Source organism: Gobio gobio, assembly GCF_949357685.1.
Source record: "Gobio gobio genome assembly, chromosome: 8".
Classification (NCBI taxonomy): Eukaryota; Metazoa; Chordata; class Actinopteri; order Cypriniformes; family Gobionidae; genus Gobio; species Gobio gobio.
Window position 1 is genome coordinate 22,506,009 of NC_137114.1, and position 16,734 is coordinate 22,522,742.

The 16,734-nt window shown below is 44.1% G+C and overlaps 1 protein-coding gene across 1 annotated transcript in view; it reads left to right on the top strand.

Moving 5' to 3' along the window:
- Nucleotides 1–14,413, top strand: part of nphs1 (NPHS1 adhesion molecule, nephrin) — a gene marked incomplete at its 5' end in the record, with an annotated part of 142,577 nt that extends 128,164 nt beyond the window's left edge. Inside the window, 4 exons of the mRNA XM_079823686.1 lie at nucleotides 7,736–7,859; nucleotides 8,056–8,119; nucleotides 13,711–13,853; nucleotides 14,119–14,413. Coding sequence (XP_079679812.1) covers nucleotides 7,736–7,859; nucleotides 8,056–8,119; nucleotides 13,711–13,853; nucleotides 14,119–14,235 — 448 coding nt within the window. The 3' untranslated portion in view covers nucleotides 14,236–14,413. The remainder of the gene's footprint in view (nucleotides 1–7,735; nucleotides 7,860–8,055; nucleotides 8,120–13,710; nucleotides 13,854–14,118) is intronic.
- Between the last annotated feature and the right edge of the window lie 2,321 nt (nucleotides 14,414–16,734).

Here is a 16,734-nt window from a genome sequence, read left to right on the forward strand (position 1 = left end):
CCGTCCATGTAAACATTAGCATAATATCAGCGTTACTCATCTTTCATCTCCTGTCGTTCAGATCAGATCGGACGAATCCAATAAACACCCGCATACATCTCTGTGTAAGAGTCCATTCTTCAAAATGCATCCCACTTTTTAATCCAAAACAACGAAAAAATAGGGAAAAAACTAAAAATCCTCCGTTGTTTGCAAGAGAGTTTTGAGTTAGCGTGATCAATCATGTCCATTTTCAATGAAATATCGATTCTATTCCGTGTCTGGCAAACTCCCCCTGCTAGAATAGTTTCTCCAACGTGCAATGGTTCAACCCTCGTCTCTCTCCTTCAATCAGAGCCTCTTCTGGGATGCATCATATAGAGGAAGTGCCTTACAGGCTTGGTGAGCTGTCAATCATTGCGCCCATGGTTTTCGTTGGATAAAGGCACTCGGTGCCCAGCCAATGCCTTTCCAACAAAGGTTTGATTGATGGACTTAGTAACCAATCAAAAGGCATTATCTTGCGCAGTTTGCGTAAGTAGGCTTTGGTGAATACTGTTTGTGCGCTGGCTGCGCGTTCTCCATGGCGCAACTGCAGTGGAGCGCGCAGTCTCTCACTGACGCTTCCCATCAGCTAAATGAGTTTTTTACACTTTGTAATCTCTGTAAATAGTTGCTTTAGTTTTTCAGTAACTGTTTATCCATTATAATTAGTAGTATATTGCAGTTTATTGCAGATTTATTTGAATGAAAAACTACTCTTTACAATAGCAAATGTTCTGAAATAAATGGCCTTTTTGAAATGACGCCTAGACTTTTCTTGACATAAAAGCTCACAGAAGCTACATTACTGAGAGAATCATCCTCATATTTGAATCATGACATGATTAGACATTCAGTTTTATATTTAAGTTATTTTCAGGCTCTTAACATTAAATTATAATATTTTTTTCCCTAAGTGAAAACAAAAAACGTGAGTCACTTACATGTATATTTACATGTATATTACTCTGTTCCCATATTACTTTGAGTTATTATGACTCTTGGGTAGCAATATTTCAAGTGTCTAGTTTAAAATAAGACCAGGTTTATGAATATAGACCATAGGGTTTAAGAGCTGCAGACATTTTCATTTGGGTATATCGTTTTCAAAGAATTCTCAAAAATGGGGCGCTTGTTAAGAGGTTAATACCCACTAGGCCACACCGAAATCACACCCGTCCTAGTGTGAAGCTGGAACCCAGGCACACTTGCATTGGGAGATGCAGACTGTAAATCTTATGAAGGTGTGCGGGGTGGCCCACCCGGCCGTCTCGCAAACCTCATGAAGCGAGGCGCCAGAAAGGAGGGCCAACGAGGAGTGGGGAGGAGGATGGAAAGCCTGAAGAACCTAGACCGTGCCACCTGAGATGGCACCTTGGGTACATAGCCCGGTCTAGGGTGTAAGATGGCTTTAACTCCGCCAGGGGCAACCTCCAGGCAAGTTGGCGTGACAGCCAAGGCCTGGAGATCCCCTACTCTCCTAAGAGAGGTAATAGCGAGGAGAAAGGCCACCCTAAGGGTCAGGTTCTTCGGCTCAGCCAACTCCAGTGGCTTGAAGGGGGCCTCAGCCAACCCTTCAAGTACCACCGCCAGGTCCCAGGTTGGGACTCTGGAGCGAGCCGCAGGTCATCCTCCGAGCCCCATGGAGGAACTGTACAACCAGATGGTGCTTCCCCAAGGGTCCATCACCTACAGGTGCATGGAAAGCCCCAAGGGCAGCCACAACACCTTCAGGGTGGATGGGGTAAGACCGGCGGAGAAGCGATCTTGGAGGAACTCCAGCACTGAAGCCACTGGGCAGTTAACTGGGTCCACCTCACACTCTCTACACCAAGTAGAGAACACATTCCACTTAAGGCTGTACAACCTCCTGGTTGAGGGAGCTCTGGAACTGAGCAAGGTCTCCACGACACCCGCCGACAGGCCCTCTCCTAGGTACTGGGACCCCTCAGGGGCCAGACCCAGAGATTCCACACCTCTGGCTGGAGGTAGAATATTGTGCCCCTGGCCTGAGATAGCAGGTCCCTCCTCAGCAGGTCGATTGAACCATACTCGAGTCGGCCACCGGGGTACTACTAAGAGAAGGCTGACGCCCTCCAGGCAGACAAGCTCCAGAACTCCCGGGAGCAGAGTGATCGGGGAAAAACGTACAGACGCAGCCTCGGCCACGTCTGAGCCATGGCACCAGTGGGGCTGGATGACTGAGGGAGAACCACTGTGGGCAGTGGGACGTCTCTCGAGACGCTATAGATCCACTTCCACCGGGCCAACCTCAAGCACATGGCCTCCACCACCTCTGGGTGGGGTCGCCACACCCCGGGCCTCAGCCCCTGCCTCGACAGGATATCTACCCCCAGGTTTTGGTCCCCGGGGATGTGAGGGACGACAACCTCCTCTGGGACCACAGGAGAACCTGGTGCACCAGTCTGTAAAGAGGGTGCGACCTCAGGTCCCCCTGGTGGTTTAGATACGACACAGCCGACATGATGTCGGATCGTATCAGAACATGGTGGCCGCGGAGGTCCGGGAGAAAGCTCCTCAGAGCCTTGTAGATCGCCAGCATTTCCTGGCAGTTGATGTGCCAGGAAGAATGCCGGGTCTCCCACAGACCTCTCGCAAAGCGGCCGTCCATGACCACGTCCCAGCCAGTGAGGGAGGCATCAGTTGAAACGGTTTCCCGGCAACATGATGCTCCCAGCACTGGCCCCCGGGACAGGAACCAAGGTCTTTTCCATATGACGAGGGAACGAAGGCATTTGCGCATTACCCTGATCATACAGAATGGTTTTCCCCTCGAGGAAAACCCCCTGTTTCCCAGCCACCACTGTAGGGGTCTCGCGCAGCAGGCCAAGAGATATTCTGTTGGACGCAGCTGCCTTAAGTCCCAGCAGTCCTAAACTGCTACACAGTGATGCTGCGGCCTAGCTTCATTTTGGAGACCATCGCCCGTATGGACTCGATACGCGCGGGGGACAATCGTGCCCTCAACGTAGAGAATCCCATACGGCTCCCAGAAACACGGTTCTCTGAGAAGGCGTCAACACGCTACTGCGTGTAGAGTCTCAACCCCAAGCACTGAGAGCAGCTAAGAACGACATCTCAATGCCGAACTGCTGCTGCTTGCGGGGAAAAAAGCCAGGCCGTATAGAGGAACCCGATAATGATTCGCTTTGCCCCTGAAAGCGAACCTCAGGAATTCCCCCGTGACACAGAAGGATGGATACATGGAAGTATGCGTCCTCTTTAGATCCACCGTGACAGGCCAGTCCTCTGACTGGATCTGAATCACGACAAGGAAATGCTCAAGCATCTTGAATCTGAATCTCCTCAGAGAACGATCCAAGTACTTCCGATCTAAAGTTGGACGCAACTTGCCATCCTTCTAAGGAACTATGAAGTACCGGTTGTAGAACCCGGACTCCCTGTCTGGCAGAGGAATACGTTCAAAAGCCTCCTTAACCAACAGGGAGTGTACCTCCTGTTCCATAACCCGCACCTGCTCCGGGCCAACCACAGTCCAGACCACCCCGTTGAACTTCGGGGGAAGGGACTGAACTGAGGCCTGTAACCCTGTTCTATAGTACGCAGGGCCCATGCAGATATATTCGGAGGCATAATCATGCGCCGAGATAATCTGCTAAGGGAACCAGCCTCTTGAGCCCGGCCTCGGGTGTCAACCGAGCCTCCTCCCCGACCCCCTGAAGCGGCTAACCGGCAGGGCGAAATCGAGGAAGATTTCCGGTGTGCGTACGCGTTTGCTGGACCGCCGCAAGTCTTGCTAGAGGCAGCTGGTGCAGCGTGCATGCGCAGGGAAACGATGTGGCCCGAAGCGTACTAGACGGCAGGAACAAAGCATCGATTCCCAAAAACTCCACAGGGGAGGCGACCTCGATCGCTCCTACCCGGGAGAGGGGGCTGGCTAGCAGGGGCCTCATCTAAGGGAGCAGCTCGACAGGGCCACAACAGTAGGGCGGACACTGCGATTAGCAGTTGCCTGAAACTGATGTGTCCCGCAGGCCACAAGGCGGCGAGAATGACATCAACTTCCGGAGGGCTCCCTCTTGGATGAATATCCAGACAAGTCAAACACGCTTGGGTGACAGACCGATTAAAGTATCTAACTTATCAAAGTCAGATAACATGACACTCAATTCCTCAGAATTAAATGCCATCATAATCACCCAACCCGTGCAACCTGGTCTGAATGATAGGCTGAGTAAAAAATACATCTAACTCCTCAACGTCAGATAATATTTTAATTTAATTCCTCGGAATTAAATGCAGCCACAATACGGTGAAACATGGTCTGAATGTTGGCTGAATATCTAACTCCTCAAAGTCAGATCATATTTTATTTAACTCCTCAGAATTAAATGCAGCCATAATCATCAGACGATACTGTTTTATTGTATTCATACGGACTCGTAAACCACACGTTGCCTCAGCAACGTGGCTCGAGCCGTAATAACACAATTGGCTTTCATCCCTCAAGAAAAAAGCCAAACAGGCGCAAGGCTGAAACACCCGAAAGGCGCTGACCGCATGCCTCGCACCCAACAGTATCACATGCATTTTCACCGTGTCACGTTGTATCACTTTACTAGCAGACCCGAACCTACGCACTGCCTTTTTTCGTTTTTTCCGGCAACGCAAGATTGAATCTTGCACTAGGAAATGGCGAGCCTCGATACGGAGCCCATCTAATTCCTCAGAATCAGATAGCTCACGCATCGGGTCCTCCACCCCGGGGGAAGAAGCCGCAGCGCGGGCTTACACACGGGGAAGGAGAACAATCGAACTGTCAAACAGGGAAGGAGAAGATGCCTCAGCACTCTCAGGTTCCCTTGACAGCCCATCTGCGAGTCCCATGAATGATCAACCGTGCTGCCTCAACAGGCACGGGACCAGCCACGGAGTTCGTGAGCCCTGATAAAATGCTTGTGAAACAACGTTGGTAGACAAACAACACCAAATAAGACTGACAAACACAGAGCGCTCAGCTGAAGAGCAAAAGCTGAAGTGTGTATGCATCAGCATCCCTTTGTATCTTCTGGGTATGCCGTCATCTACTACGTCATGACGCACCACCAATCAGATTGGCTTGATTTCATTCATACTTCAGACGCGCAACGCTGTGGGCATTCCCAGATTGTTGCCACACGACGAAGCAGTGCGAGTTCCCTCGAAGGGGAACAGAATGTTCACTTGCTGTCTAATATATCCCACCCACTAACATGTGAGATAATCAGTGTTATTCACTTCACCCGTCATAATGTTATGCCTGATCGGTGTATATACAGTATATATTGTCAATTTAACGCGTTAATTAGATTAATTTGTTAAGGTAAAATAACAACGTATTTTTAACGCATTTAACACACTTGCGTTCAGACCAACTTAGGTAATTGACATTTCAGTTGATTGATGAAGAAGATGATTAAGGGCAACAACTCACTTCTTGATGAAGCCTATAGAATGCAGTTAGAATTAGCCTAAAATTGAAGATATGAGGCAAAAGTTGTTTGAGTTTTAGTCTAGGGCGTTTTTACACTGGGCATGTTTGTTGTGGTCTGGGTCAGAGCACGATTGTTCAAGTCTGCGCTATGCGCGAATACACTGCAGACTCACTCTCACTCACTCATATCCAAGGCAAATCATCAACATTCATCAATTCCTCAATCATGTGTTTTAGTTTCATATTTAGAGTATAATAATACTCTATAATTCATATTTGCATAGCCTATTAATAAAAACAAACATTAAAGGTATAGTTCACCCAAAAATATTTACAACCCCAAATAGGAAAAAGTTGGGACAGTATGGAAAACGCAAAAAAAAAAAAAAGAAGTGATTTCTAAATTTACTTTGACTTGTATTTCATTGCAGACAATATGAACATGTTTTGTCTGGTCAACTTCATGTCATTTGTAAATATGCATCCTTTCCTGTCATTCAGACCAGCAACACATTTCAAAAAAAGTTGGGACAGTAAAGCATTTACCACTTTGTAATGTTGCCATTCCTTTTCACAACACTTAAAAGACATTTAGGGACTGAAGACACCAAGTGATGAAGTGTTTCAGGTGTAATTTTGTCCCATTCTTCCTGCAAACAAGTCTTAAGGTGGGCAACAGTACGGTGTCTTCGTTGTCGCAGTTTGCGCTTCAAAATGCGCCACACATTCTCTATTGGAGACAGGTCGGGACTGCAGGCAGGCCAGTCAAGTACCCGTACCCTCTTCCTCCACAGCCAGGACTTTGTAATGTGTGCAGAATGTGGTTTTGCATTGTCTTGTTGAAATATGCATGGACGTCCCTGGAAAAGATGTCTTCTTGAAGGCAGCATATTATGCTCCAAAATCTCTATGTACTTTTCAGCATTAATGGTGCCTTCACAGAAGTGCAAGTTACCTTTGCCAAGGGCACTGAGACAACCCCATACCATGACAGACCCTGGCTTTTGGACTTGTTGCTGGTAACAGTCTGGATGATCCTTTTCTTCTTTGGTCCGGAGCACATGGCGTCCATTCCTCCCAAAAAATACCTCAAATACTGATTCATCTGACCACAGTTCACGTTTCCACTGTGTGATGGTCCATCCCAGATGCCTCCGAGCCCAGAGAAGTTGACGGCGCTTCTGGATACTGTTAACATAGGGCTTCCTTTTGGCACAGTACAGTTTTAACTATCATTTGTGGATGTAACTACGTATTGTGGTACTTGACAAAGGTTTCCCAAAGTAGTCCTGAGCCCATGTGGTGATATCGCTTATAGATGAATGACTATTCTTGATGCAGTGCCGCCTGAGGGATCGGAGATCACGGTTGTTCAGCTTAGGCTTGCGCCCTTGTCCTTTACGCACTGAAGTTCCTCCAGATTCCTTGAATCTTTTAATTATGTTATGCACTGTTGAATGTGAAATATCCAAATCTCTTCATATCTTTCTTTGAGGAACATTGTTTTTAAACATTTCAATAATTTTCTCACGTATTTGTTGGCAAACTGGCGATCCTCGGCCCATCTTTGCTCCTAAAGGATTAGACCTTTCTTGGATGCTGCTTTTGTACCAAATCATAATTACAATCACCTGTTGACATCACCTGTTTCAAATCACATCATTATTTAACCATTTTACCTCATTACTAGCCCTAAATTGCTCCTGTCCCAACTTTTTTTGAAATGTGTTGCAGGTCTGAATGACAGGAAAGGATCCATATTTACAAATTACATGAAGTTGACCTGACAAAACATGAAATATTTTGTGTTCATATTGTCTGCAATAAAATACAAGTCAAAGTAAATTTAGAAATCACTTCTTTTTTATTTTTTTTTGCGTTTTCCATACTGTCCCAACTTTTTCTGATTTGGGGTTGTATTTCTGAAGCTTTTAACACAATAGTCACTTTAAATTACCTTTTGGGAGTCATTTCTCAGCCACATTTGATGTGCGATTAATTAGATGAATTAATCGCCACATCGCGTAATTTGATTAAAAATTGCAATCGCTTGACAGCCCTATATATATATATATATATATATATATATATATATATATATATATATATATATATATATATATATATATATATATATATATATATATATATATATATATATATATGCAAACATATGCGCTCACACACACACACCATTTTCGAATTTACAGTTGCGATTTTGTTGTGATTTGTGAATGTGAAGTTTCTCTGTTTCTGCAGGTCCATGTCGAGGTGCTCAACACGCTATGCGAGCAGAGAGCTTATCAACGCCTCGGCACAGCGAACTCTCCTCATCGACAGCAGCTCCGAGCCTGACAGCACCGTCTATGAGAGCTACGGACAGGTATATCAATGGACAATCACACGGTTTGTTCAGGCTTTCCAATGGAAAGGGCTGTTCTAGCAAAAAGTTCAGTTAAAAATACATGAAAGAAATGTTTGCTGCCTTGTAATGAAAAAGATCCCACCTGAATTCACAAACAATATTTATTGCTATGAATATGTCCCTTCTTTTCCCCTTTCCAACATCTCAATAGCAGCAGAGTTCTCATTATTACTACAGTCCTGCGCTGTATACCCACCCAGAAGGCCCAGAGGATCATGGTGAGACACTTTATAGGGATTTTAAAGCTTAACTTTTGATATTTTTTTTCAGGTTCAAATCTTGCCTTTGTCATGTCCTGATCCCTTTCCTAAATAACTTCCTGCCTATTTAACAAAAATCCCCTGAACAAACTACAGATTTGTACTTCTAAAGTCACTGCCACAATGGTGTTGTAGATGGTTGCCAGGGTGTTGCTGTGTGACTGCTAATGTTCTAATATTTTTAGCACATCGCTGTGCAGTTGCTAGGTTGTTCTGAGTGTCTGAAGCCCATCGCTGTGCAGTTGCTAGGTTGTTCTGAGTGTTTGTAACTCATCGCTGTGCAGTTGCTAGGTTGTTCTGAGTGTCTGAAGCCCATCGCTGTGCAGTTGCTAGGTTGTTCTGAGTGTCTGTAGCCCATCGCTCTGTAGTTGTTAGGGTGTTCTGAGTATCTGTAGCCCATCGCTATGCAGCTGTTAGGGTGTTCTGAGTGGTTGTATCCCAGTATTAGGCAGTTGCTAGGGTGTTCTGAACATTTGTTGCTCATCGCTATGCAGTTGCTAGGTTGTTCTGAGTGTCTGTAGCCCATCGCTGTGCACTTGTTAGGTTGTTCTGAGTGTTTGTATCTCATCACTGTGCAGTTGCTAGGTTGTTCTGAGTGTCTGTAGCCCATCGCTGTGCAGTTTTTAGGTTGTTCTGAGTGTTTGTATCTCATCACTGTGCAGTTGCTAGGTTGTTCTGAGTGTCTGTAGCCCATCGCTGTGCAGTTGCTAGGTTGTTCTGAGTGTCTGTAGTCCATCGCTGTGCATTTGCTATGTTGTTCTGAGTGTCTGTAGCCCATCGCTGTGCAGTCGCTAGGTTGTTCTGAGTGTTTGTAACTCATCACTGTGGAGTTGCTAGGAAGTTCTGAGTGTCTGTAGCCCATCGCTGTGCAGTTGCTAGGTTGTTCTGAGTGTCTGTAGCCCATCGCTGTGCAGTTGCTAGGTTGTTCTGAGTGTCTGTAGCCCATCGCTGTGCAGTCGCTTGGTTGTTCTGAGTGTCTGTAGCCCATCGCTGTGCAGTTGTTAGGGTGTTCTGAGTGTCTGTAGCCCATCGCTGTGCAGTTGCTAGGTTGTTCTGAATGTTTGTAACTCATCACTCTGAGTGTCTGTAGCCCATCGCTGTGCAGTTGCTAGGTTGTTCTGAGTGTTTATAACGCATCACTGTGCAGTTGCTAGGTTGTTCTGAGTGTCTGTAGCCCATCGCTGTGCAGTTACTAGGTTGTTCTGAGTGTCTGTAGTCCATCGCTGTGCATTTGCTAGGTTGTTCTGAGTGTCTGTAGCCCATCACTGTGCAGTTGCTAGGTTGTTCTGAGTGTCTGTAGCCCATCGCTGTGCAGTCGCTAGGTTGTTCTGAGTGTTTGTAACTCATCACTGTGCAGTTGCTAGGAAGTTCTGAGTGTCTGTAGCCCATCGCTGTGCAGTTGCTAGGTTGTTCTGAGTGTTTATAACGCATCACTGTGCAGTTGCTAGGTTGTTCTGAGTGTCTGTAGCCCATCGCTGTGCAGTCGCTAGGTTGTTCTGAGTGTTTGTAACTCATCACTGTGCAGTTGCTAGGAAGTTCTGAGTGTCTGTAGCCCATCGCTGTGCAGTTGCTAGGTTGTTCTGAGTGTTTATAACGCATCACTGTGCAGTTGCTAGGTTGTTCTGAGTGTCTGTAGCCCATCGCTGTGCAGTTGCTAGGTTGTTCTGAATGTTTGTAACTCATCACTCTGAGTGTCTGTAGCCCATCGCTGTGCAGTTGCTAGGTTGTTCTGAGTGTTTATAACGCATCACTGTGCAGTTGCTAGGTTGTTCTGAGTGTCTGTAGCCCATCGCTGTGCAGTTACTAGGTTGTTCTGAGTGTCTGTAGTCCATCGCTGTGCATTTGCTAGGTTGTTCTGAGTGTCTGTAGCCCATCACTGTGCAGTTGCTAGGTTGTTCTGAGTGTCTGTAGCCCATCGCTGTGCAGTCGCTAGGTTGTTCTGAGTGTTTGTAACTCATCACTGTGCAGTTGCTAGGAAGTTCTGAGTGTCTGTAGCCCATCGCTGTGCAGTTGCTAGGTTGTTCTGAGTGTTTATAACGCATCACTGTGCAGTTGCTAGGTTGTTCTGAGTGTCTGTAGCCCATCGCTGTGCAGTCGCTAGGTTGTTCTGAGTGTTTGTAACTCATCACTGTGCAGTTGTTAGGAAGTTCTGAGTGTCTGTAGCCCATCGCTGTGCAGTTGCTAGGTTGTTCTGAGTGTTTATAACGCATCACTGTGCAGTTGCTAGGTTGTTCTGAGTGTCTGTAGCCCATCGCTGTGCAGTTACTAGGTTGTTCTGAGTGTCTGTAGTCCATCGCTGTGCATTTGCTAGGTTGTTCTGAGTGTCTGTAGCCCATCACTCTGCAGTTGCTAGGTTGTTCTGAGTGTCTGTAGCCCATCGCTGTGCAGTCGCTAGGTTGTTCTGAGTGTTTGTAACTCATCACTGTGCAGTTGCTAGGAAGTTCTGAGTGTCTGTAGCCCATCGCTGTGCAGTTGCTAGGTTGTTCTGAGTGTTTGTAACTCATCACTCTGAGTGTCTGTAGCCCATTGCTGTGCAGTTGCTAGGTTGTTCTGAGTGTTTGTAACGCATCACTGTGCAGGTGCTAGGTTGTTCTGAGTGTCTGTAGCCCATCGCTGTGCAGTTGCTAGGTTGTTCTGAGTGTCTGTAGTCCATCGCTGTGCATTTGCTAGGTTGTTCTGAGTGTCTGTAGCCCATCACTGTGCAGTTGCTAGGTTGTTCTGAGTGTCTGTAGCCCATCGCTGTGCAGTCGCTAGGTTGTTCTGAGTGTTTGTAACTCATCACTGTGCAGTTGCTATGTTGTTCTGAGTGTCTGTAGCCCATCGCTGTGCAGTTGCTAGGTTGTTCTGAGTGTTTGTAACTCATCACTGTGCACCTGCTAGGTTGTTCTGAGTGTCTGTAGCCCATCGCTGTGCAGTTGCTAGGTTGTTCTGAGTGTTTTTTAACTCATCACTGTGCAGTTGCTAGGTTGTTCTGAGTGTCTGTAGCCCATCGCTGTGCAGTTGTTAGGGTGTTCTGAGTGTCTGTAGCCCATCGCTGTGCAGTTGTTAGGTTGTTATGAGTGTTTGTAACTCATCACTGTGCAGTTGCTAGGTTGTTCTGAGTGTCTGTAGCCCATCACTGTGCAGTTGCTAGGTTGTTCTGAGTGTCTGTAGTCCATTGCTGTACAGTTGCTAGGTTGTTCTGAGTATCTCTAGCCCATCGTTGTGCAGTTGTTAGGTTGTTCTGAGTGTCTGTAGTTCATCGCTGTGCAGTTGCTAGGTTGTTCTGAGTGTTTGTAACTCATCACTGTGCAGTTGCTAGGTTGTTCTGAGTGTCTGTAGTCCATCGCTGTGCAGTTGCTAGGTTGTTCTGAGTATCTGTAGCCCATCGCTGTGTAGTTGTTAGGTTGTTCTGAGTGTCTGTAGTCCATCGCTGTGCAGTTGCTTGGTTGTTCTGAGTGTTTGTAACTTATCGCTGTGCAGTTGCTAGGTTGTTCTGAGTGTATGTAGCCCATCGCTGTGCAGTTGCTATGTTGTTCTGAGTTTCTGTAGCCCATCGCTGTGCAGTTGTTAGGGTGTTCTGAGTGTTTGTAACTCATCGCAGTGCAGTTGCTAAGTTGTTCTGAGTGTTTGTAACTCATCGCTGTGCAGTTGCTATGTTGTTCTGAGTGTTTGCAACTTATCGCTGTGCAGTTGCTAGGTTGTTCTGAGTGTTTGTAGCCCATCGCTGTGCAGTTGTTAGGGTGTTCTGAGTGTTTGTAACTCATCGCAGTGCAGTTGCTAGGTTGTTCTGAGTGTCTGTAGCCCATTCCTGTGCAGTTGCTAGGTTTGTCTGAGTGTCTGTAGCCCATCGTTGTGCAGTTGCTAGAGTGTGTTTTTGTTGCCCATCGCTATGCAGCTGTTAGGGTGTTCTGAGTGGTTGTATCCCAGTATTAGGCAGTTGCTAGGGTGTTCTGAACATTTGTTGCTCATCGCTATGCAGTTGCTAGGGTGTTCTGAGTGTTTGTAACTCATCACTGTGCAGTTGTTAGGTTGTTCTGAGTGTCTGTAGCCCATCGCTGTGCAGTTGCTAGGTTGTTCTGAGTGTTTGTAACTCATCACTGTGCAGTTGCTAGGTTGTTCTGAGTGTCTGTAGCCCATCGCTGTGCAGTTGCTAGGTTGTTCTGAGTGTTTGTAACTTATCGCTGTGCAGTTGCTAGGTTGTTCTGAGTGTCTGTAGCTCATTGCTGTGCAGTTGCTAGGTTGTTCTGAGTTTCTGTAGCCCATCGCTGTGCACTTTTTAGGGTGTTCTGAGTGTTTGTAACTCATCGCAGTGCAGTTGCTAGGTTGTTCTGAGTGTCTGTAGCCCATCGCTGTGCAGTTGCTAGGTTGTTCTGAGTGTTTGTAACTCATCACTGTGCAGTTGCTAGGTTGTTCTGAGTGTCTGTAGCCCATCGCTGTGCAGTTGCTAGGTTGTTCTGAGTGTTTGTAACTCATCGCAGTGCAGTTGCTAGGTTGTTCTGAGTGTCTGTAGCCCATCGCTGTGCAGTTGCTAGGTTGTTCTGAGTGTTTGTAACTCATCACTGTGCAGTTGCTAGGTTGTTCTGAGTGTCTGTAGCCCATCGCTGTGCAGTAGCTAGGTTGTTCTGAGTGTCTGTAGCCCATCGCTGTGCAGTTGTTAGGGTGTTCTGAGTGTTTGTAACTCATCGCAGTGCAGTTGCTAGGTTGTTCTGAGTGTCTGTAGCCCATTCCTGTGCTGTAGCTAGGTTGTTCTGAGTGTCTGTGGCCCATCGTTGTGCAGTTGCTAGAGTGTGTTTTTGTTGCCCATCGCTATACAGCTGTTAGGGTGTTCTGAGTGGTTGTATCCCAGTATTAGGCAGTTGCTAGGGTGTTCTGAACATTTGTTGCTCATCGCTATGCAGTTGCTAGGGTGTTTTGAGAGCTTGTGTGTCCCTAGATACTTTATGACTTGGGTTGCTCTTTCAATGTAAGTTTGTGGAATTTGTTCACCCATTTTATCATCTGCCAGGCAAAATCACTTAGAAAACTCTCTCTCCTCACCAAGCCACATGATTTGATGTATCATTCACGCCTATCCCTCACGGAAATTAACCATGGTTTTACTACAAATAAAAAATATTTTAAAAAAAACATGGTTATTATAGTTAAACCATGGTAACCACAAATAAACCATGGCTTTACTACTCTAACCATAGTTTAACCATGGTATTTGTGGTAAAACTGTAGTTATATAAATAGTAATCAATTAGCCAAAAAACACATGGTTACTACACTTTTACTATAATATAACTATGTACATTTTTGTAAGGGATTGCACAAACAGCATGTTACTCATTTAATGGTTAATTAGGGATTTGAACTAACCTGAACATAATGTTTGAGGGGAGGCATTTTAGATAATTTCATCACCTAAGTTTTCTGCTTTTAAAAGCTCTTTTGTTTTTATGGAAAGTGAGTATTCAATATGAGCAAACCCCTCCAGTGACAGTTGTTTATGGACTAGTTAACAATTAAAACGTTTTTGGGTACCACGGATGAAGAATTGATGTGCTGAGTTTTCTTCCCTCCAGATGGCAGATACGGCACAAGCCCTCTCGCTCATGACTATGAGGAGGTGAGAGGCTTGGGGATGTACCAGGACCTGCAGGGCTACTCACTGCTGCCCCCTGCTGCCCTCTCTGATCCACACGCACCATTCTCCACATACCATGAGGTGGGTGTGAACCAACAGCCAGTTGGAAATCTATCTGGAAAGATGCACTTAATGCCAAATGTGTGATCGCTAATTTACAACTGTACATTTCATATCTGAATTCCCAGTTTTATTTCAAATGATACAAGATATACACAAGCTCTGAATTATAGTATTGCAGAATAGTGGTGCAATAGTTTTTTTTTTTTTTTTTTTACAAAAGTTTCTTTCAGTTTGCTGTTTCTCTTTTGTTTATAGCTGTCGTTTATTTCACTTTTCTCCCTAGGGAAGGCTACACAGTAAAGCTGATGTGGACGTAACAGCCGGAGTTTATGATTCTATGGTGTACAGACGCAGGAGAGACACGGACATGCCATTTGAGCTCAGAGGGGAGCTTGTTTAATAAGAGTGGGGCAGGTGAACGCGCCAGTCTAGTCCAGCGCTACCCTGAGACCGGCATGGGTTTACGAGTTGATAAAACATTTTCCCCTTTACATTTCCTATTATTTGTCTAGAATAGGGGCTGTGCTGTTACATTTAGGCCCTAAATGTTTAATTTGTTCAATAAATATTTGATTTGTTTTTTTGAGATATGCTACCGTCATACAGTATATACCCTCTTTAAGACATCAAACAGGCCAGGGTTTCCTCATGTCTGTCATTTTTCGAACAAGCAGATAGCCCCACCCCCAAACTCACACCATTGGTTTCTTGGAAATCATCCAAGAATGGCTTACTTATACACTACTGCTCACCATGACTACATATATGTTATCAAAAATACAGTAAAAACGGTAATAATATTATGACAATTAAAAATTGAATCTTTAAAATCTGAATTTATTTTATTCCTGTGATCAAAGCTGAATTTTCGGCATCATTACTCCAGACTTCAGTGTCACATGATCCTTTAGAAATCATTTAATATGCTGCTTCATTTATTTGGTGCTCAAGAAACATTTCTTATTATCAATGTTGAAAACATTTGTGCTGCTTCCTATTATTTGTGGAAACGATGATGTTTTTTTGATGAATAGAAAGTTCCAAAGAACAGCATTTATTTGAAATAGAAATTGTTTGTAACATTATAACTTGTGAATTAAAATGATTTAATATGGTCTTCTAAATGCATACATGTAAATGTAATCAATTTCTTTATATAAAAAACAACAACAAAAATCTGTTTTAAAAAACATGTCTGCTTATAGGCCTGGGTGTAGAGGAAAGTATTTTAACATGACCTTTAAAAATAAGTCAATTTTTATATGTTAATATCAATTACAATAGCAATAAAAATGTGCAATTGCAAGATACTCTAGTAATTGCATGTTAGGTCATTAATTTGTATTACTAAGAACTTGATTAGGCCTATGTATTAGTTACTAAGTGTGACCTTGTCTGTAGTTTAATATGTAGCTTTGTGAGGCTTAGTTTAGCATTTACTAACCTTCAGTAATTTAAAAAAAAAAAAAAAAACCTGATAAGAACACGTGTTATGTAATGCAGCTTTTTAAGCGATGAGGTACTATCAAACATGTTATTATTTATTCTGAGCTTAATCGTTTTTCCTGATGGCATATAGTCCTCTTGGGATTCTTGGAAAGCGTGGAGCTTTGTCCCAAGAGGAAGTCTTTGAATGTGAGAATGGGGATAAAAGTCTCTAACCTTGAGTCTGCGGAAGCCGACAACAATAACAACATCAACAACAGCCTTCTTTGACACACATCTGTGTTATCATCATGTATATGTCATCACAGGGAGTTAAACAGGGAAACTAGGCAAAGGGTAAATTTTTTATCAGTCTGAGAAGAAATCATTGGCTTGGAAAAGGAAAAGGTTTTTCTGTTAAAAGGCCTTTAACAGAAAAAAAAAAAAAAAAAAAAAATCCTGTCATTTATTTACCCTCATGTCATTCCAAATGCATTATATTCTTTTTTTCTGCGAAACGCTAAAGGTTTTGCAGAACTTTCATGCACTTTTAGGAAAAAAGGGCTTACACAACACTGTTTTCAACTAATAAAACGAAAATGTTTTATGTGTTTTGATCATTCATTTACACGACAATGACAAAAAGTATAAATTTTGAACATGATTCTGTTATCGTCTCTGTGTAAACTACGAATTTGTGAAAATGGTGACGTCATGTGTATTATGTATTCAGTCTATAGGTACAGTTTTTCTTTCCAAAGTGACATTACCAACTGCTTGCCTGGCAAGAATAATAAGTGTTTTTACTCGTTTTCGCAGATCCATGTGTGGGGGGTCTGTATACGAAAATCGCCAAAAAAACTAAACAAAAAAAAAGATACCACCTTAAATTAAATATTGAAATATCACTTAAGTGATGGTCTGAGTTGGACATACCAAAATAAATGACTAAAAATCCAACAGTTAATTTTACATAATATTTATATTTTTGTAACAAAAAGAAATTGGTATTTGACCAACAAATTATATTTTTAAGATATACTAAAAAGGGTTAGTTAGAGGGTTAGTCTGACGCTGTTCATATGAACACAACCAATGCGTGTGCGTGTGTTGCTGATGCAGGAGCCAGCCAATTCTGAGCTGACATTTTGACGTAGAACCCGGAAGTGCTGCACTGTGTTTACAATGTGAACAGCGTAGAAACTGACACGGAAGAGGAGAAATTGTTTTGCGCACAAAAAGTATTGTATAAAGTATAGAGGTTGAACCACTGTAATCACATTACTTCTGGGTCTTGTAAGTGGTAATAATGTTATTGGGGGGTCCGAAAGCTCTCGGATTTCATTAAACATTGATACTGACAGTAAGGGCATTTACATGCCTATAGATTGTTTGTTTTGTTCCAAAACAAACAGGGACTTAATTTTGTACAATTTTGCATTTTCTTCTTGGTTCGGTTCGCTTTCCCAAGGCA